Source organism: Schistocerca gregaria, chromosome X (genome assembly GCF_023897955.1).
Source record: "Schistocerca gregaria isolate iqSchGreg1 chromosome X, iqSchGreg1.2, whole genome shotgun sequence".
NCBI classification, from domain to species: Eukaryota; Metazoa; Arthropoda; class Insecta; order Orthoptera; family Acrididae; genus Schistocerca; species Schistocerca gregaria.
Genome location: NC_064931.1, coordinates 683332023 through 683355089, shown reverse-complemented (window position 1 = coordinate 683355089; position 23067 = coordinate 683332023). Strand labels below are relative to the sequence as shown.

General features: G+C 38.5%; 1 protein-coding gene across 1 annotated transcript in view; it reads left to right on the top strand.

The window, feature by feature from the left end:
• Positions 1-23067, top strand: part of LOC126298831 (arrestin domain-containing protein 2-like) — a 229371-nt gene that overhangs the window by 158345 nt on the left and 47959 nt on the right. The window contains exon 8 of the mRNA XM_049990307.1: positions 3074-3271. Coding sequence (XP_049846264.1) covers positions 3074-3271 — 198 coding nt within the window. The remainder of the gene's footprint in view (positions 1-3073; positions 3272-23067) is intronic.

Below are 23067 nucleotides of genomic sequence, written 5' to 3'. Positions count from 1 at the left end.
AGTATGCTAAGGAACCCTTAGAAACTGGAGCCCAGTCCCATCTTTCACAGAGCTATGATTTATTGTATTTCAACATGATAATGTCTGATTACTTGTAATAAAATTGTTAAAGCTTTCTGCATATCATTTCTTCATTGAATCACTCATCCACTGCCAATTTTGTTATGATGGATTGAAAGTTCAATAAATCAATTTCACCCCAATTAGTCATATGTACATCAAATTGCCTCATAACAACACATTTCTGGTAGCCCACATTCTATAAGTTCTGCAGATGACAGTATTTATAAAATAATTTTTCTGCGTCAGCAACTTTTTACCAGTATTTATTAGCATAACATAATTTGGCAGCATGTTGCCTTCCTCAGATGCTTCACAGATAGATATACCTCAATTTTTAGTAATAGATTCTTTTGGTGTGTGAAGAGTTTAATTTGTTGGATGTACAAGTGAGGTTATGAACTGAAATTTGTCCATTTATGCTGAATATGTGTTTATCTGGCACACAGAGCAGTAGAATAAACATAACACAATCACTTAACACTTTCACTTCCAGCTTTTTACATGGAAAGAGAATGTAAATAACTCAATGTGAAAATATTGCATGATGGTATTGTGTTTGTTCTTGTGCTCCGTGTGCCAGAGAAATACATATTCAGCAAAAATGGATTAATTTTGATTCATCACATCACTGGCACACCCAGCAAATAGAGCTCATCACACTCCAAAAGAATCTACACACATAAAAAAAGTTTTGCATCCGAGAGTTCTGGAACCTGTACAGAAAATGGGAATAGAGATGACATAAACATCATTTCCGCTCTTTTTATTGCTGCAGGTTGTACCACCGTACAGCGAGACCTTCAGAGGTGGTGTTAGAGATTGTTGTACACACCAGTACCTCTAATACCCAGTAGCATGTCCTCTTGCATTGATGTGTGCCTGTATTTCTTGTGGTATATTATCCACAAGTTCATCAAGGCACTGTTGGTCCAGACTGTCCAACTCCTCAACGGTGATTTGGTGTAGATCCCTCAGAGTGGTTGGTGGGTCATGTTGTCCATAAACAGTCCTTTTCAGTCCATCCCAAGCGTGTTCGGTAAGGTTCATTTCTGGATAACATGCTGGCCTCTCTAGTTAAGTGATGTCATTATCCTGAAGGAAGTCATTCACAAGATGTGCACAATGGGGGCACATATTGTCATCCATGAAGACAAATGCCTTGCCAATATGCTGCTGATATGGTTGCACTATCAGACTGAGGATGGCATTCATGAATCGTACAGCCATTATGGCACCTTCTATGACCACCAGTGATGTATGTCGTTGCCACATAATGCCACCCCAAAACAGCAGGGAACATCCACCTTGCTGCACTTGCTGGACAGTGTGTCTAAGGTGTTCAACCTGACCAGGTTGCCTCCAAACACATCTTAGATGATTGTCTGCTTGAAGGCATGCACGACACTCATTGGTAAAGAGAAAGTGATGCTAACCCTGAGCTGTCCATTCAGCATGTTTTTGGGCCCATCTGTACTATGCTGCATGGCTGCAAAGATGGACCTCACCATGGACATTGGGAGTGACATTGCACATCATGCAGCCTATTGTACAAAGTTTGAGTCATAATATGAGGTCCTGTGGCTGCACAAAAAGCATTATTCAACATGGTGGCACTGCTGTCAGGGTTCTTCCGAGCCATAATGTATAGGTAGTGGTCATCCTCTGCAGTAGTTGCCCTTGGGCGGCCTGAGCAAGGCATGTCATTGACAGTCCCTGTCTCTCCGTATCTCCTCCATGTCCAAACAATATCGCTTTGGTTCACTCCAAGATGCCTGGACACTTCCCTTGTTGAGAGCCCTTCGTGGCACAAAGTAACAATGCAGACGCGATTATACAGTGGTATTGACCATCTAGGCATGACTGAACTACAGACAAAATGAGCCCTGTACCTCCTTCCTGTTGGAATGATTGGAACTGTGAGACTGTGTCTGTGATACAATATCCACAGGTAATGTCTATCTTCAGGAGTTCTGGGAACCAGGGTGATGCAAAACTTTTTTGGATGTGTGTATTACTAAACATTAATGTACATGTAACTCTAAAGCACATGAGGATACCAGTGTGCTGTAAAAACATGTTATGCTCACAGACTTGTGAAAGCTTACTGAAGCAGAAAGACTGTGGAATAAATTTAGTAATACAATCACTGACCTTACCAAGTTTCATACAAAATGGATAAATTAAGTTCAAAACATGACAGTATGGTATAAAGTTTGATAAGCCACCTTCAGATGGTAGAACTATTTACATATCTTTTTTAATGGTAGCTATTCTTCCACATTTTGAAAATTAGTGTATAAAATGTATAACAAAAGTATGATAAATAGTCTGTTGAGTGCTGTTGCAGCTAATTTGGTCATACCTCCCATCAAAGGTGCCCCTCATTGGTTTGTAGCCTAAAAGCTATCATACGGACAGGGAAAATTCACTGCACATTATCAAAATAATGGGATATTTCCCATGCAGTATGTGTCTCCTGTGACAGAAACTGTTGCAACTTACAGGTTGGCCATTCAGCTACAGTAATGACCAGCAAAAATTTCTTGTAAACGATCAACATAGCATACCTACAGCTTCTTGGAATAGGTGTAGAATACAGACAGAACCATTTTTGTGTAATACATCAAGTAACAGTCCCTCTTCTGCATATTTTCAAGGTAATACGGAAAAATTGCACGTTGCATTTCATTTGCATCAGTGCTCTATCAGACTTTGGATCTGACAGGCACTTTCTGCCAACAGTTTGCATTTTGTCAACTGTACTTGCCATGTTGGTTGTGACACATATTTCTTGCTCACAGTTTGATGTTGCAGTTTGAGAGTTTGAAACCTCTTTCAGATAATGACCAAATAATAATTTGTCTACAAAACCCAAATTACTAAAGATTGAAAGTGTTAGCTAGGGAACAGGTATTAATGTCAGAATTTGTCATTAGTCTATTTGATTTTATTGAGCGTACTGAGTTCATCTATCCACTATTGTATATTTCCATTATTTTCTTTTTTTCAGTATGTGGAGTATTTCATAGACCGTGGAGTGTTAGGTGTCAATAAGGAAGTTCAGCATCTAGTTCTGGAGTACAGAGGTGACCCAGTCCATCCAAACACTCGATCCAAGTGGGATTCCGCACAAAGCCTTGTAGTTCCTGTTATGCCTCCCTCATTAGTTGGTGTATGCAGACTGCTTCAGATATACTATGTCCTGAAGGTACTATCAAAAAACTTAAGTACAGAATAATTATGTTTGTTTTATCTTATGTTTGTTTATATTTTCAACATTCTCACACACTTTTTTATGTTCTGTAGTCAGTACATGCATTCATACTGTTGTATACATAAATTAGTTTGCACAAAAATGCACCATAATAGTAAAAATCTCAGATTTCCCACTTATGAATCAGATAAATTTATTTATTTTGATGCCTAACTTTTTAAGATACGTCTTATGTAAAATTTCCTTTATTTATCTCAAATGATACTGAAGCGCAGAAACTTATATTTTTTTGTTATATACATCACTTAACTTATTTCAAACAATGGAAAATCCAGGATGAAATGTAACAATGTTATGAAAAGGATACTTGCTACTCACCATATAGTGGAGATGCCGAGTCTCAGAAAGCCACAACAAAAGGACTGTTAGCTTTAGGCCAACATGGTCTTTGTCAAAAATAGACAACACTCACACACACAAACACACACACACAAACGTAACTCACACACACATGACGACAGTCTCAGCCTCCAACTGCCAGAGATTATGTCGTGTGTGTGTGTGTGTGTGTGTGTGTGTGTGTGTGTGTGTGTGTGAGAGAGAGAGAGAGAGAGAGAGAGAGAGAGAGAGAGAGAGTTTGTGTGTGTGAGTGTGTTTGTGTTGTCTAGACCTTGTTGGCTGAAAGCTAACTTTCCAACAGTCTTTTTGTTGTGCTTCTCTGCAACTCATCATGTCTGCTGTAGGATGGGTAGCACCTAACCTTTTCATAGTATTGCCACTTAACTTATATCTGTATTGAAGGGTAGCATCTGATAAAACAATAACTTATTGAGAACACAGATGAATGTTACAGCATGTAAGCAGTCTTGGTTCTTCATACATATACTTATATCGGAATAAAATAAGCATGGTACTTCATTCTTACTCATTTTTCGTTAAACCATGAAAGTTATCTTGAGAAAGTTTTCTGTATTGAGTTATTTTATTATATGTTTTATATCTATACAGTAATGCCAGTAAGCTTGTCCTGGATGTGTAGCATGCCACATTATATGTAATTATATGTAACAAGTAGTGAAATGTATATCATGTTTCATTTAGATACTAAAAAATTCTTTTGAAGATGCCTTTATAATGCAAAAAAGTAAAAGTGAGTAATATATTCACACTTAAAAGGTGATATATTCAGGTGAGGTTGACAGTTCAGCCCAGCTGTTGTCATACTAATGGGAAACTGAGTCACATGTTGCTCAATCTGCTTGTGCTTCATTTCTATGATGGTAATGGGAAAACTCCACAGATATCACTCTCTGTGTTATGACAGATGCTTGCAGGATCACTGTCGCAGTCATTGTAATTATTTAATGAAATAAGCATTTCCTCCATTGATTTTCCAAAACAGCTCCATTCTGTCATGCCACATTCTGTTGTATGTCTTCTCATTAGGTGTTTGTTGATGCTGGAATGGTGTCCTTAACCATGGTGCAGTGCCATACCTTGATCTCCTAAAATTAAAGCATTACACTGGTTCTTTCTTAATGTCTGGCAAACATGAGAGTTTCTCCATATCCAAGCATTGACACCAGTAAAAATTTTACTATAAGTACATGTTGCCTGCACATTGACACTAGGAAAGACCTTTTGGTCAATGTATTCATTTACATGTGCAGAAGGTTTCATAACTGATATGTATGTGCAATTGAGGGTCCCCAATGCACAAGGAAACTGATACTATTACTGTTTCTAGTTCTCCTTCATTCTGGGAAATTGAATTCAAAAAGGTGCTTTTTGTCTAACATGATGGAGAACATTTGAAAATGTCAGTGACACAGTTATCTAGAGTAGTCTTCACCTAGACAAGTTCTAAAACCTGGATGCACTAAATAATGTAAGACTGTTTTAATTTTCACTTGATTTGACAGGATGCCACCTCTTCTTTTATGATTTTTCAGGAAGGAAGAGATTTGCCAGCCAAATAAAGTTTTCGTTGTTAAACCTGTATAGTCTCTCTTTACAGTAATTATTTAGGCTAAGTGTATCTTTTTTGTCTTCTTAGCAACATAAATTCTGCCATTTTTACTAAAAGAAAACCTCAGTAAAATTGAATTTCAACAGAATGTACTCAACTTAAAATAAGCTTCAGAGCTCACTTCAAAAGATGGAAAATGTTCTCAGCTTGCAAGAATTCATATGAAAGTGGGGAATGTTCTTCACACTGAACAATTCCCATCTCACACGCTACTCAAGAGAACATTCTCTGACTTGGTTTATTCATGAGAAACTGAGAATCTGCTCTGAAAGTCTAAGAATAATGTACATTCTCCATTTTATTCATACAACCCATGGAATAGCATTCCTTGTGTCAGAAGCTTCTAAGAATTAAAACTTTGAGAGCACCATACTAAACATCCCTTTGCACTAATGACAGGTGTTTTTAAATACACAGTGGATGCCATTTTTGATGTGGTGTCATGCATATGGAGATATTGTTTTCATATGTTCCTTTATAATGAAGTAAATGAAGGAAAATATGTATTTTTATGCTACAGTAAGTAATTTGAGCTGCCTTAACAGTTTACAGCAGAAGCTTTCCTGGCTTACCTTACAAATAATTCTACTTATGATACTCTTCTCTGTGTAGCAGAGGCTGTACAGTAAGAAACAACAAAGTCTGTAGGAAAGTAATTTCATAAGACATTATTACTTGCACATATTTGTATAGGTAGTTTATGCTTATTGTACTTTACTAAAAATTCCTCTCAGGCATTGTGGATGAAACTGAACAGAATGACATTGGTCATCGTTGGGTTGTCTGAGGCTGCAAACAATTTCAGGACCAGTGCTAGGATGTTATTAGTGTTGGAGATTGATAAAAAAATTAATCATAGTGCTGGGATCATCTGCAAACATACTCTAATTTATTTAAATTTTATTCAACCGGGCCTCTCTGTTAGTGGCACAGTCTCACAGAATATGTTATAACTTACTGAGAGAAAACAAAACAGGATAATAAAAGCATGTAATTCCAAAAAGATAATAACAGGAAACACAAGAATAATAAAATTATTAATCATGCTGGACAATAATGTACTTAATATAGCAATTTTTAATGATGGGCAAAGATAGGGAAAGGCATTGACCATGACATCTTAGTACTTGTCTTCCCAGCATTCACCAGTAAAAATACTGGAAAACCATAGAATACCAAAATGGTTGTATCAGGTAAACAAGTCAGTATCCTCTGTACATGAACAGTGTTCACACTTGCCAGTGCATGTCAGTGAGTTTCAGTTGCAATAAGGCAGATTAAGCGAACACTGAGGACTCATATTTAACCAAAATGTGTTAAATGCAAACCCTCTTCAAGTTACAGAAATTGTACGGTGGTCATAACTTTATATCAGAGCCTTCCACTGTCCTGTGCAAGAAAGAATACCTTACCTGGTCATCTCTGAAGCTATTTCAAAATCAAAATGATTCTTCTCAATAAATTCTTCTCAAATAAACAGGTGTGTTTGTCTAAATGGCCTCTATATTGACTGGTATTTTTTGATATTCAAAAACACAAATAATAATATATTTTACCTTATCTTAGGTGGAGGCCTCATTACTAAAATTTAAGGGTCTTTTGTAATAAACCTTGTTGAAAAGATCACTTACACAATAAAACGGATATGGTGTTAATGTAATATTACAGGTCTTCAATATCCTAATAGATAACTGGTTGTAACATTGTGAATCATTATACATAACTGACTTGATTTTTGCATTAATTTCATCTCTCTTAGTTTCCAGAAGTACAATTATCTTCCATTCCTTTAAAAAAGCATTCTGTAAAAATATTGTGTGAAAGAAATTTAGATTTAATTTATCCACAACAGTTAATAAGTGATATGTAAAGATCCTACATCTATATTTACATCTAGCTGACTACTCTGCAATTCACAGTAAGTGCCTGGTAGAGGGTTCATTGAATTAACTTCAAGCTATTTCTCTACCATTACATTCAACACTTAAATCTTTCCACACAAGCTCTGTTCTCTTTAATTTTGTTACAGTGGTCATTTTTCCCTGTGTAGGTAGACATCAACAAAATATTTTTGTATTTGGAGGAGAAAATTGGTGATTGAAATTTCATGAAAAGATCCTGCTGCAACAAAAAATGCCATTGTTTCAGTGGTTGCCATCCTAACTTGAATATCACATCCACAATACTTTCTCCTCTATATCACAATAATATAAAATGAGCTGCCATTCTTTGAACTTTTCCGATGTACTCCATCAATGCTATCTGATGTGGATTCCACATCATGCAACAGTTCTCCAGAAGAGGAAAGACTAGTCTCATACAGACAATGTCTTTGGTATATTTGTTGCATCTTCTAAGTGTTCTGTGTATAAGAAACTGTCTTTGGTTTCAAATCACTACAATAATTTCTATGTGATGGTTCTGATTTAAGTTGTTATAATTATCATCCCCAGGTACTTAGTTGAAATGAAAATCTTTATATTTGTGTGATTTTTTGTGAATCCAAATTTAATGGATTCTTTTTGGTACTTATGTAAAGGACCTCACACTTTTTATTGTTTAAGGCCAATTGCCACATTACACTACATACATAAATGCTGTCTAACTTATTGTGCAAATTGGTTTTGGTCATCTGATTACTTTATGAGTAGTTAAATGACAGCATCATCTGCAAACAATCTATGGCAGCTGCTCAGATCATCTTCTAAATCATTTATATTGACCAGGAAGATTTAGAGGGCCTATAACATATCCTTGTGGCATACCAGATATCACTTCCATTTTACTCAATGACTCTCTCAATTACCATGAACTGTGGCCTTTCTGACAGGAAATCAGGAATCCACTTGTGAAACTAAGGTGATACTAAATAGTTACATAATTTGATTAAAAGTTGCTTGCAATGAACAGTGTCAAAAGCTTTCTGGAAAGCTAGAAATATGGAATCAATTTGAGATCTCCTTCCAATAGCACTCATTACTTCATGTGAATAAAGAGCTAGTTGTTTTTCACAATAATTATATTTTCTGAACCCACCCTGACTGTGTGTCAACCTACCGTTAAATTCAAGGTAATACATTCGATTTGCCAGTGTCCCAAGTACAAGTCCATGGCTGAGAAAACCTTAGCCCCCTTCAGATAATTTAGTGTATCATTAATTCATGGAAGAGGGTAAATGTCCATTTTAGTTCTCCTATTAAGCTTCCTGTAACCAACACAAAAGCAGCAACTGCCATCCTTCTTCCTGACAAGAACCACTGGTGACGACCACGGGCTCTGAGAAGGCTGAATGATGTCATTCTTCAGCATTTTCTCTACTTCATCACGAATTTTTCGATGTTCCATTGCTGACACTTGGTATGCTCTCTGGCTTATTGGTTGATGGTCTCCGGCGCTAATCTTGTGCTCCACTGTTGATTTGTCTAATTTGCCCTTCACCTGTGGATTGGAGCATTCGGAGAACTCTTGAAGAATGGCAGTTAGCTTCTTCTGCTGTTCCTTTGTGAGATCTGGTGATAGTCAGGCTAGAAGATCTTGTCTCATAGTGGTAGCACCAATTTTGCCCACAGACTTAACATGGGAGCTCTGTATGATGCTCAGCTGTCCAGAAATTAACAGCTCAGCATTTGCTATGTGCGTGCATCTTGGAAGGATCTGCGGTTGTCGGCGACAGTTAACTACCCACAATTCACCAAATCCGTTCTTAAACAAGATGGCAGAGGCTGGGATGACCAAGTTATTCTTCAGTGGTATGCTTCTCTTACATTCCACTAAGAGATCCATGGGTTGATGCATGGCATGACACGTGACAGTTATCTTTCTAGTGCTGAATGTAGGAATGATCACTTCATCCAGCACACATAGTCTCCACACACTTGGACGTGCATCTTCCTGTCCACAGTGTCTCATCTCATCTAGTATAATCTTCGAGTGACCACAATGTATAATTGCCTGAGAAGCTTTCAAAAAGTTCCATCTGAGAATGATGTCATGACTACAGTCTTGTAAGATGATGAACTCTAAGGGCTGTGTATGGCCACTTATACCCACGCGAATGTCACATCTTCCTTTAGGTTTTACATATTTCCCATTAGCCACTTTCAGCAGAGATGTTTTGCTGTCGGCAAATACTGTTTTCTGCAACTCGTGACAGTACTTTTCCGAAATGACTGAATATGATTCTCCAAAGTCCACAAGAGCTTGGGCTGGTCAGCCATCCATGAGGATATCGACGTAGTTTCCTATCATTTTTGTAGTGATCGATGGTGGAGGATTTTTCTCTACGGCGGCCTCACATCCAAGAAAGGTCACACCCTTTAGTTTTTCAGGCAGCTAGGTAATCAGCTGGAGCTTCTAAACTGTGATGGAGACCTTGATTGGCGTTTTTGGGAGCGTTCTATCCAGTGGCTCGCTTCAGGCAATGTTGACCTACATCGTCCTGCACTCACATCTTCTTGTTCATCTTCCTCATCCCGGAGTTGGCGTCATCTAAGATTGGTCTGCTGTCTTCTGGCACAGGTCTCATCAAATATCTGCCACCTTTCTTGACAATAACACACCACATGTCCCAGGCATCTGCAGTGGAAACATACTGGTTGGTCATCGTGGGTCCTCCAGACCTCAGTCTTCCTCGGTGCCCTAACAGGTTTCTCATGTGGCATTTTAGGAATGTAACTTCACCTGGGTTTTGACTTTTTCACCGTTTTAAAGGGAAATGAAGGAAAAGAGATTGGGTTCAATGTTTGTTCCACTTGCTTCCTTATGACCTCTTGAAACGTCTTGGTTTTCAGCTCGCCGTGCTATCCAAGTGACTTCTGAACTTCCTCTCTTACTATCTGACAAGGAACACTTGTGAAATCAGTTCCTTACCCCATCACAGACATCAATACAATGTTTGGAAGCCACTCAAAGTTCTTGCTTGTAATTCTTTTCTGATGCATTGTCTCGATATACTGGCACCATTTTATGAAGTTGTCTGCTGTCGAAGCCTCCTTCAGGAGTAGGGCTTGATACATATCCTCTGCAACACCCTTCATGAGATGTGCAACCTTATCTTCCTCCTTCATTCTAGGATCCACTATTTTACACAGCTCGAAGATGCCTTGAATGTAGGATGCTGTTGTTTCTCCTAGACACTGTGCCCTGTACTTTAATTTATCTTCAGCCTTACAATTCCGTCATTGTGTGTCGCCGAAATACCTGCACAGTTCCACCTGGAATACATCCCAGATTGAGAAATTCTTCTCTTTGTTCTTATACCATTGCTTGGTAGTGCCCTCCAAGTAGAAAAATGCATTAGCCAAACACATGGTGTCATCCCATTTGTTAAATTTGGCTGTACGCTCATATACCTTCAGGCACTTTTTTGGATCTTGGTCATCATCACCAGAGAACCCAGGAGAATGTCTCATGTGGTGGCACACAGTTGCTATCATCATAACATCCTCTTCTTCTTCTGTCTCTGATAGACTAAAATCTGTTGAATATAATTTCAGTACCCAGTGTCTCTACCAGAATAATGCCATGTAGAAGAAGGTGTAATTAGATGAATGACAAACACTAACTTCACTTAATAAAGGTTTATTTGGCACAGAGCGCGGAGTGAACTGTCTCCAGCCAGAACACATACGATATATATACAGTAACAGAACATTTCAGTAGAATGATTCTTGGTATTTGTGGATACTTCTAGAATGTCCTTGCACCAAATATACAAATTAAAATTTTGCATTTCAGGTGAGTTTTGAACTCAAGGACCCGCCCTGCAACAGTCTAATATCATAACTGCTACACCACAGTGATGTGACAATATGTATATTACCCATTTTATAGTAGTGTGAGAATTAAACTCAGGCAAAGTTTCTGTATCTTCCTCTGTAAAGGAACATTTGAAAACAGAGTTTTCAGCTCTTCTGCTTTGGTTTTGCTACCCGCAGTTTGAGTTTGAAGCACTTGCACTTTCCCATTAAGTATCCAAGATATAAAAACCCAGATGAGCAAACCAGTTGATACACTACTTTCCCTTAATTAGCCCTGCTTTCAAAGCATTTCAAACATGCAAAAAAATTTCACAGTAATTTTTATGAGTCACAAATTTTAATAATACCTTTCTAGTACATTCTACACTAATTTTGCTTATGACACTGTCATTTCAAATATACAGGGTGAACATCAATAAGACTGACAAACTATAGGAGCAGATTCCTAACTGGAAATGGAGGAGAAAAGGTCCTATGAATGTGTGTCTGGAAATGGACGGTGTACATGCAATGACAACAAATCATCCCAGAACACAGCAAGAGCAGCATCACATCAATGTAGATATAGATGTTCAAAGTGCCCTCTGTGGGATAGAATTCACCTGTTACCATTCCATGTCATGGATTTCCATGCTCCTTTGGATGTTTGGGCCTCTCTTCGAATAGCGTCACAGGCATAGTGAACATGTCACGTCATGGATTGCCGCTCTCTTTTGGATGTTCGAACCTCTCTTCAAATAGCGTCACAAGCATTGTGAACATGCTGCTGAAGGGTCTGCATGTCAGGAACTGGTTCAGCATACATAATGCTTTTCAGATGCCCCAGAGGTAACTGTCCAGGAGATTTAAGTCTGGTGATCTATCAGGCCATGCTACAGGGCTCTCCACATCCTATGCAATGCCCGGGAAAGATGGTGTTGAACTGTCAATGAACTGTAATGCAGAAGTTGGGTAGTGCTGCATCATGTAGAAACCATATAACCTGTCATACTGTGAAAGGCACATTCTCAAGCGGTCCAGGTAGAGCATTCCACAGGAAGTCCACATATGTTCCTCTGTCAAGGCATTGTGGAATAATAACTGGTCCAAGTATGAGGTCACCAAGAATTCCTGGCCTCGCATTGATGCTGAACCAGTGCTGATGAGATGCTTCAACCATTCCTTGAGGATTATCTGTAGCCCATAGATGATGGTTATGCAGATTGATGATGCCAGTTTTGATACAGGTTGCTTCATCAGTGAAGAGGAACAATGACTGAGATCCCATAATTTTGATGGACTGGTGCAAAATCCATCAACAAAATCCTTCCTGTAGAGGGAAATCTGCTGCTGATAATTGTTGCATTCATTGCAGGTGATAAGGATAGCAGTGCTTATTATACAGGATACACATAATTGTACTTTGGTTAATACCATGTTTCCGCACCCTTTAGCTGAGTGGTCAGCATGACAGAATGTCAATCCTTAGGGCCCGGGTTCGATTCCCAGCTGGGTCGGAGATTTCCTCCACTCAGGGACTGGGTGTTGTGTTGTCCTAACCATCATCATTTCATCTCTCCCCATTGACATGCAAGTCACCAAAGTGGTGTCAAATCGAAAGGCTTGCATCTGGCGAACGGTCTACCCGACGGGAGGCCCTAGTCGCTCGACATTTAAATTTAATACCATGTTGGTGGCCACTTGTCTGGAGCTTGTACTAGGGTTTGTCTCAATATACTGTAGAACCTGGTCCTCCAAATCTTGAGTGCACACAGACCTCTGCTTCCCTGTATGTTCATCTATATGAAAGGACCCACAATCACTCAAACACCCAAAAAGGGCTTAAAATATTGTGTGACGTGTTTGGTATCTGTGAGGGTGCTTATTTTGGTATAGATGTGCTGCCCCGTGACCATTTCCATATGGTTGACTGTACACAAACACCATTTTGGCTTGTTCTTGACAAGAATACTAAACCATTTTGTTGCTTACAATATGCTGTGTCAATGCCACAGCCTGCAACACACAAGGAACACACAGGACACGGACAGAGGGACTTTTATTCATCAGCGCCATCTACCATGGCAATGATGTATTTCTAGACACATGTTCATAGGACCTTAATTCCTCAGTTTCCAGTTAGGGGTCTATCCCTGCAGTTTGTCAGTTTTATCAATATTCTTGCTGTATATATTAGCTAATACTCATCTTTACTTGATGACAGCAGTAGAGTGGCATCATCATCTAGAAGGTCATAGGTTGCTACCTAGTATGAATGATAAAATAGTTGTCTTATTCTTGTAATCCTTCAAAACTTTTGATAATACCTTGAAACAGCTGCATAAAATTGTTTCTATTACAATGCAGATGTCAGAAAATGACAAAAAAAAACAATTCTGATGAAATTTCAAATGTTTACATACACATTTGCTGAAATAATATCATCATTCAAAGATCTTGCAAGAGATCAAGTTGGAAAAACTCACTTATATGTTGCACATTTGAAATCTAAATAACAACTGTAAATACTACCATATAATTAGTGCATCATTTGGACTTACATACACTGTCTGACAAAAAAAGGTGAAGCACGCAGAAGACATGGTTGGATGCCACTGTGACTTCATACACATACACACCATTGACAGGTACATAAATATTAGAGTTACAATTCTCATAACAGGTAAAATGACCACCTGAGTTCCTTAGTGCTGTTCATGTTTAGTGTCACTGCCAAACCTGGTAGGTTATATAAGGGGCATTAAAAGTGTCAGATGTTGATTGAGGTTATCAGTGGCTAACCCATGACTGGTAGAAATGCTAACTGTAGTTATTGACAGTTTAAAGTTGTACTGACACTGTATAAGTCTGAAAGTAGCACTTGATTCAACAGTAGAACCATATCAGGAATTAAAAGTCTGTGATTGTATTCAACAGCATGAAATAAAGATAATTTTAGTCTTTTCATACTACCAATTTGGACTATATTTTGGTACTTCACAATTTGCTATCATTTGTGTTTGTTAATTTTGTTGCCTCTGACAGATTTTACGTATGACAAGAATTTCTTTGTGTTTTGTGAGGTCTTTCAAAAAGACTGTGGTGCAGTAGTCACTGAATACTTCGTGTATTGTCCTCTTGACAGCCAAATGCATTTAATTCAGCATCTATAGCCCTGTCTACACCTAAAACTACATACACACTCCTCAAGCCTACGTAGAGTGCATGGTGGAGGGTACCTTGTACAACTGCTAGTCATTCTCTTTCCTGTTCCACTCACAAACTGTGTTAGAGAAAAATGACTCTTGTCTTTGTGGTTGTTACATGAGATAGACATTGGTAGTAGTAGAGTCATTCTGCAGTCCATAAAAAATGCTGGTTCTCTAAGAGTTGTAAATAATTTTTCATGAAAAAAACATTGCTTTCCCTCCAGGGATTCCCATATGAGTTTTCACAGCATTTCCATTATACTCACATGGTAATCAAACTTACCAGTAACAAAACTAACAGCAGACCTCATGCAGATCTCAAAACATTTCAGCAGCTCTCAGGAATTGGTTATACAAATATTCTATATGTGGTCTCCTTTAGAAATAAACTAAAGTTGACCATTTACTTGCCATATAACAAACTTTATATGCTCATTTCACGTCATTGCTCTTTGTAACAATATGTCTAAATATTTAATTGAAAGGCGACTCATGAACTCAGAAGTTAAGTCGTATAGTGCTCAGAGCCATTTAATTTAAATGAATGTGTCAAGCAGCACATCATTTATACTGTATCCAGAAATTACAAGACTGTTTTTCCTATTATTTTCATTAGCTTACATCTTTCTACAATTAAAGCAAGTTGCCATTCATCACACTGAAGCAAAGTCATCCTCTGTCATCCTACAGTCATTCAATGATTGCACTTTCCCACACACTGCAGTGTCATCAGCATACAGTTACAGACCACTATTCATCCATTCCATTAGCTGATTTATGTATATAGGGAACTATGGTGGTCATATCGCACTTCCCTGTACCACTCCAAAGATACCCTTGTCTCTGATGAACCCTCATCATTTTGGACAATGTACTTGGTTCTACTACTTAAAAGGTCATTGAGCCACTTGCATATCTGAGAACCTATTCCACATGATCAGACATTTATTAACAATCTGCAGGGGGCACTTTGTCAAACACTTCCTGGGTGGCTAAAACCAGTGAACCTGTCTGTTGCCCTTCATTCGTGGTTCTTAGAATATCCTGCAAGAAAAGAGCAACATCCATGTACACTTCACAAGTACTCTGCTACCCAAGTAACCTCCTCTGTGTAGTGCATCCCTGATCTATCAAGGGGAATCATTCAGTTATCCACCCAATAACAAAGGTCCATTAATGTGCAGCACAGATGGTCACGGACCTAACAGAACAGTCAATTGAAACCCTCCACTTGCTCCAAGCCAAAGGACCCTGATAATTTTTGGGTACAATACTGCAAATTGTAAGCCCTACTCGCATCCTGCAAGCAAGCCCAGCAGTCTTCACTGCTTCCCTTAGCTGCCTGTACAAAGTGAGGATAGCCTCAGAACCCAACCAAAGTGGCATCATTGGTGCTGACATGATCCACAGCTTGCAGATGACTGTACTCTGGACCTTTGGTAGTAGCAGGCTAACAAATAGCAAACTTCTGGCCCCAATTAACCTGTTTGTATCCTGTCAAAAGTGCAGCCACTTGTCCATACATAAGATGAATTGGTGAGGGCAGGCAATTAGCCCCTGATTCACTCTCCACTCACTCTGCTGTAAGTGTGGTTCGCCCAGTCGGGTATGTTGGAGGTGCGTCAGCTTTACAGCCCATGAGAAAAATAATCAACACCTAATGTGTTCCATACCATTCCTACACCCCAGGGTAGCAGCCTCCAGACAGATGACCATGGCAACAGCATATTCAGCTGTTTACAAACTGTGGACAATTCCTCCCGTAAGTACACACAGAAGGCACATTCCCTATTGATTCTACCATAAAATTTGAATGGAAACAGTATATAGGGCCCCAATTAGTTCTTGGAACAAAGCTGGTCTTCTCAACCCTATTTCTTCAATGGCTGTTAAAACAGCCTCAAGCATGTTGAACATCGCCATTGAGCATACACACTGAGCTGCTGAGACAATCCTTTCCATCCCTTGCTGTCATTTCTTTAAGCAGTACCATTATTTGCCATACATTTGATATATCAATAATTAATAAACTCCTCTTCTGTGTTTATATCCCCTTGAAATAGGACACACCAGGTTTTTCAACAGATGAAGTGAATCACACTGGCACAGTTTCAGTTTTAGTGGACGACAGTCTCTCCTATGTGTTGGTTAGGGATATGGTGCTGTAATACCCTGAGTTTCTCTTAGCACCTATGTGCTTTTGACATGCCATACACAGACAATGGGACAAGAGGTGACAGAGACTGTATTTCTTGTAGAGGAGACAGTATCCATGATGGGAAACTATTTGAGGTACCTTTGGCAGTTCACCCAGCACACCTATTTAAGTCAGTTTCTAATTACTTTGCAGTAGTCAGGGCGTTTTATGGCTGCTTACAAACAGCATCTAACTCGGTGTCTGCCTGACAACAGCATACAGAGTGAGGGGACATTCTGACTGGTACAATATTTATATTACTATTAAACAAAAAAAACTTTAAATTATGCTTACTGAGTTTATTTTAATTTCAAAATCTGTTATGTTACAAGGATTGTAAGTTCATTCTAAGATGTGAAACTATAACACCCAAGAAAGTGGTTGTGTTATATATAGAAAGAAAAAAAAAAAAAACAGGATAAAATTTGCAGATTCTTTGAAGAAACCTTTGTGGCTTGAACTTTTGTTGAGTTTAACCACACTAAAAGACTCATTTATCAGTTTCAAAAACAGTGATAATCTGATAATCTGTGACAAATATTGACTCTATACACTACTGTTGCTTGGAAAAACTAAATGGAACACAATAGGACAGTTACAATATGCCCAAAATACATTACACCATACCAATTGATTTCGTAAGAGCTATATTTATATCTCAGTCATAAAATTTCAAACACTGACATATAATAAGCAGATTAGTGAGCAGAAACCAGTGGAAATATTTCACTAATCACATAATTGCATTTTTAGCTATGCCTGAAACACATACTGTGTCAGATCATTAATATATCCTGTTAGAAGATGATATGAAAGTAGGTGTCTTCCATCGCATCTCAGACATTCTCTGTGGGTAAAAAATACAGGGACCAGAAAGGCCAGCCAAGTATCCATACTTTCCTAAAAGTATTTCTGGTGTGAAGTGCAGTGTGTGATACTAGATTGTCATGCAAGAATATGTCATTTGGTACCTTGGTTATGAAGGGTATGATAACAGGATTTACAGTTCTTGTCACATACTGATGTGTTTCAGACTCCCTTTAATGATTTAAAATCAGTCCTAGTATTGTGTTGAATAGCTCTTCACACTATGATCAAGGAGCTGGGGAGGTGTGGATCTTGAGAATCACAGTTTCCTGTGATCTCTCACCAGATCATCTACAGAAGTTTTGGCACCAGTGTGACTGCTACAAACAAAAATTAGACTCATTTCCAAACACTACAGAAAACCACTCAATGCCCCAGTTGACTTTGTTGGTTTAATATGCTAGTCTCTGCTGTCTATAAAATAGCATAATGGTAAAAGTACAAATGGCAGCTTGAGATACAACCCAAATTCTACTGATCTGTTGGTGAGAGTCTGTCTAGCACAATGATCATAACCTCAACCTGGATTTCAGCTGCTGTAGTCCATCTATCTGTCACAGCTGAACAATACTACAATCTTCTCATGAGTTTTAGTCCTCCTCAAAGGATCAAAGCCTACTGTTCTTGTCACACTTTTGCCCAAATTCAGTCTCATTACCACTCATTCTATAGACAGTTCTCTCTGCAGTCTGTTGCTATGATGGTATCCATAAACACCACTCCAATGTTTCAAACTTTCTACAAATCTGAAAGTTGTAACTTCACATGGTGTGTAGTGGTCTCCACCTGAGAATTTCCAGTAATGTTAGACACACTCAATAGCCATTATTTTCTCTTACAACTCTGCATGTGTAAGAGAGATTTCTTATGTAATGAAAATACTGAATATAAGCTAACACTTGGATGAAATTTTAATCAACAAATTACACAGGCTTTGAAATTAATTTGGAAGCTTTTGTTCAAAATGTTCATCATGAAGATTTTTCTGTTTGCATCAGTGTGAGAGAAGCATAGGAAAGCTGACCCTCTGATACTAGAAATATAATAGACACTTATCTCTTTTGGAATCATATGATGTATTATTAATTCAATTATTATGGCTTATCTTCAACAGACCAGTGTTTGTCTGAAAACATAGATCTTCAAAATGCCAGATTATACTCTTCATATATGATACCCTAAAATCAATAGATAGCTACAATTAGGTCGATTGAGTGCTTTTTTTAAATTTAAATACATTTTCATGACAGTCGTGCAATGATGATTTCTGAAAAGAAAGATATATTCATATGATGTATCTATCCATTATTATTGTCTGTATACAGAATGCATTACTTGAACAAATAATGAAAATGAACACAGTGATTATCACTTCAGCAATGTTATGATCAGTTTTTCTTTTTTAATTTCGAGAAAACTACTGGTGTCTAATTTATAATGCTCAGGGTGTAGAGGGTATATTAAAAGTCAACAAATCATAAAAACAATGAATCTCAAGCAATGATACAACAGACTGATAGACTATTTACAAAAATGTTCAAATGTGTGTGAAATCTTATGGGACTTAACTGCTAAGGTCATCAGTCGCTAAGCTTACACAGTACTTAACCTAAATTATCCTAAGGGCAAACACACACACCCATGCCCAAGGGAGGACTTGAATCTGCGCTGGGACCAGCTGCACAGTCCATGTCTGCAGCGCCTTAGACAGCTCGGCTAATCCCACACGGCTCATATTTACAGCTGTAGATATATTTTAAAAAATCATTGTGCATTTCATGTGGAGGGAGCACAATATCATTATTAGGTGCTCACAGTCCAGTGCATTAGCAAGTAGAGTGGGGTAAAATTTAAAAGTTTATATCTCCATGTGCTCCATAATGTACAAGGGGCATTTGAAAAGTCTACACAAAAATAAAAACTACTTACGTGTTTGGGGTAAACCTTTTTTATTTTTTGACATAGCCTCATTTTAGAATTGTGCACTTCATCCAATGCTGTTCTAATTTGTTGATCCCTTCCAAATAATAGGAAATGTTCAAGTCTGCAAAATAACTATTAGTTCCTGAATCACCTCCTTGTTTGAATAAAATCTTTGTCCCACAAGCCATTTCTTCAAATTGGGGAGCAAATACTAGTCTGAGGAAGCCAAGTATCGAGAATAGGAGGGATGTGAAATGAGTTTGAATCTTATTTCCATTAATTTTGCCGCCACAACTGCTGAGGTTTGTGCTGGTGCATGTCGTAATAGAAAAGGACTTTTTGCGGTCCAATTCCTGGCGTTTTTCTTGCTGCTTGGTTTTCAGATGGTCCAATAATGATGAATAATGTGCACCTGTAATATTTTTACCCTTTTCCAGATGGTTGGTGAGGATTATCCCTAGAGAATCCCAAAAGACAGTCACCATAACTTTTCCAGCCAAAGGGCTGGTCTTCACCTATTATGGTGCAATTTCTCCCTTGGTAACGCATTGTTTAGATTGTTGTTTGGTCTCAGGAGTATAATAATGTATCCATGTTTCATTCACAGTGATGAAACAATGCTTAAAGTCCTGCAGATTCTTCCTGAACAGCTGCAAACCACACGAAATTTTTCTTCATCCATTTTAAAACAATCACTCGACTTCCTTGATTCACACAAAAGCTGAAAACAAAGAACTAGACCAGTATGGCCGAAACTTAGTGTGTGTTGTTTCCAAAGATGCTACTAACTAAACATGACCTCGATATGTGCCAGTGGTGCCATCTCTTGGACTTTGCATAGACTTTACGAATGCCCCTCATATGTTACAATGCCATTTGGATCCATATGAAGAACATATAATGGTAGAAGCAGAATCCTTGTACAGTTTCTCTTGAACATTGGGTAGTTGTAATGTGGACATATTTTATCTTTCTATGGTTATCTTACAGTTTTTTTTAAATCAAGAAGCAAACATCTTAACTGAATCTTCTACTTGAAAACTAAATTTGTTTTCTCAGAAGTCCTTTGCTATGTCACTTCACACAAACTTTGCAGGAATACTAATGAGAACAAAATACTGAATTACAGTTTGTAAAACTTTCCTTCAAAAATGTTCTAAATTTTCCCAGACTCTTACAATAATGTAAGATTGTTGTTCAAATGTCTTTCAAAACACTGTTCCTTACTTAATAAACTAAAACTTCTGGGCTGAATTGCCATGGTCCATATATAAAACTGCTTCTCCTCCCTTATATTTTAATTAATGAAGATGCTGGCCATGAAAGCTTACATGTTATGACTGTTTCTTACTGTTTATTAGGTAATAGAAACTTGTCGTTATGGTTGTATGTCATATTTCAGCTGAGTTCAAGAAAGCTTTTGTTTACATTATATTGTCATGGGTGTCATGTTACAAAATGAAAATAAATTAACATTTGTTTGCTGTTATAACAAAGTGTAAATACTGTGTGTCATGTAAAATTATTCAGAGATGCTGATGATGATCAGAAGTAGCTAATACCCCAGACTGACTAAAATGCATAATATGATAATCAGGAAATTACATATTTTATAACTAAACTCCACCCCAACAGGCCATGAAGGCCCAACAGTACCAACCAGGCACTGTGTTATCCTCAGCCCTCAGGTATCGTTGGACGCAGATATGGAGAGGCATGCGGTCAGCACACTGCTCTCCCAGCCGTTGTCAGTTTATGAGACTGGAGCCACTACTTCTCAATCAAGTAGCTCCTCAGTTTGCCTCACAAGGGCAGAGTGCACCCCACTTGCCAACAGTGCTTGGCAGGCCAGACAGTCACCCATCCAAGTTCTAGTCCAGGGGAAGCAGTGTTACCACTGGGGCAAGACTGTTGGCAATTACATATATTTCTACCATTTATTACCAAGCCTATGTCATTCATCAGCCCTGGCTGCATACACTGAATCAAAAATTACAAAAATGATATATTACAGTACAAATAATATGTAACATTACAAAAAATTTGAACAATTTAAGTATTTTGCAACAGATACATTTCATGTACCATTGACAGCTTAGTTTTCTGACAAATTTACTAGTTTTAGAGAAAGTTCAGTAAATCCATTCACTTTCCTCACAGTCATAAAATTCCTGGTGGATTATAGTGCATGTAGTTTAAAGTCTGAAATTTTTTTTCTTGAACCTCTCCAGTGGCAGAACCTGCACATCCATGGTTGATGATATGATGATTATGATGTTTGGTTTGTGGGGCACTCAACTGCTTGGTCATCAGTGCCTATACAAAGTTCCAATTTTTTACACAGTCCAATTTTTTTTGTTTACACAGTCCGTTCTTGGGCAGAGATAATAATATGAACATATTTGGTTATCCTGGTGTTGGATGCCAAGGAGTTGGGTTCTAAGATAGGGAGCAAAATAATGAAATGCAGACTTAGTGTTTGACTACTTTTACTTAATTTTAGTAACAGCAAGCCATATCAGTATCCACAATAATAACAGGGGCTAACTGACAGTGTGCTTTGACTAGACAGTCAGAACTGAACTAACATGTAGACTAGAATTGAAGCCAGTGTGACAAATTTTTAAGTCAGCCCCATGGTGACACTAGCTGTGTGGCCTTAAGAGAGTGTGTCTCAGAGCCAGTTGCAGATTGTCAGTGCAGTAATGGGGTTTACTGCTAACTTCCGGATGTGGACTGGCCAGGTGTGGTATGAATAGCACATAATACCACTTTCCTCCCACTCATAACTCCAAACCAATATCATGTACTGGTGCTGTAGGAAACAATGGTGAGGGGAGGTCTGACACACATGTCACTGAGGTGGCAGGAGCTGGAACTTCAGCCAGTGAGAAGCTCCTGCCAACACCCTGCCATTTGTCTTGCAAATAGCAGGAAACATTGGCTACATAACCAGCCATAGGGTGCATACCCTCGCCCACGGTCAGAATATAATCTTCCAATGGTGGAGGTAAATTGGCACTTGAGGGAATGACAGTGCACAGGAAAGAGATATGATAAAGGGGGTCCTCCTCCTGGGGTTGTGGCTCCTGGTCCTGATGATGATGGTGACAGCACTGCTTTTACATCCATTGGGTCCCCATCTAGTGGCAGTGAGTAAGGCAGAGGCAGCTGAGCCTGCAAGGCCCTCCTGGGCACCAAATCTGCAAACAAAAAACCCACATCAGGATCAAGCAGCCCACACATATTAAGCTGATTGTGATGGCAGTTCTGCAGCCTGAAGGAACCTGTACAGGACTACGATGATAGTTCCCAGTGCCTGTGCCTGCCAAAAACTCTCTAAAAGACTAAATCATAAACGTTAAACTTATAGTGCTGTGGAGGATGGGATGTCCATGCAGGGGATGCAGCAGCTGAAGCTGTGTGTTGTATGGGTGTCCACACAAAAGCTCTATGGGTGATCTTCCATTTTTTGGCTGAGAATGGTAGGCTGAGAGAGCGAGTACTAAAGCTTGTTGGGAAGAGCATAACTTGTTCATCTTGTAAGTCATGACAAAGCATTTAACAAAGGTCAAACATTGCTGTCCTCACATACTTGATTCCACTGGCACCACAAAACTGCTGAAATTCTGTTGATGTGAACTGGGGTCCACTGTCTGAAACCAACACTCTAGGTAAACCTTTGATGCAAAAGATTGGTTTCAAAGTATTGGTTGTGCTAGCTGTAGAGGTGAACTGAATAGGCACCATGAACAGTGACTTTCTAAAAGCACATGAACAGTAACTTCCTAAAAGCATCTACCACAATAAACCAACAGAGACCTGCA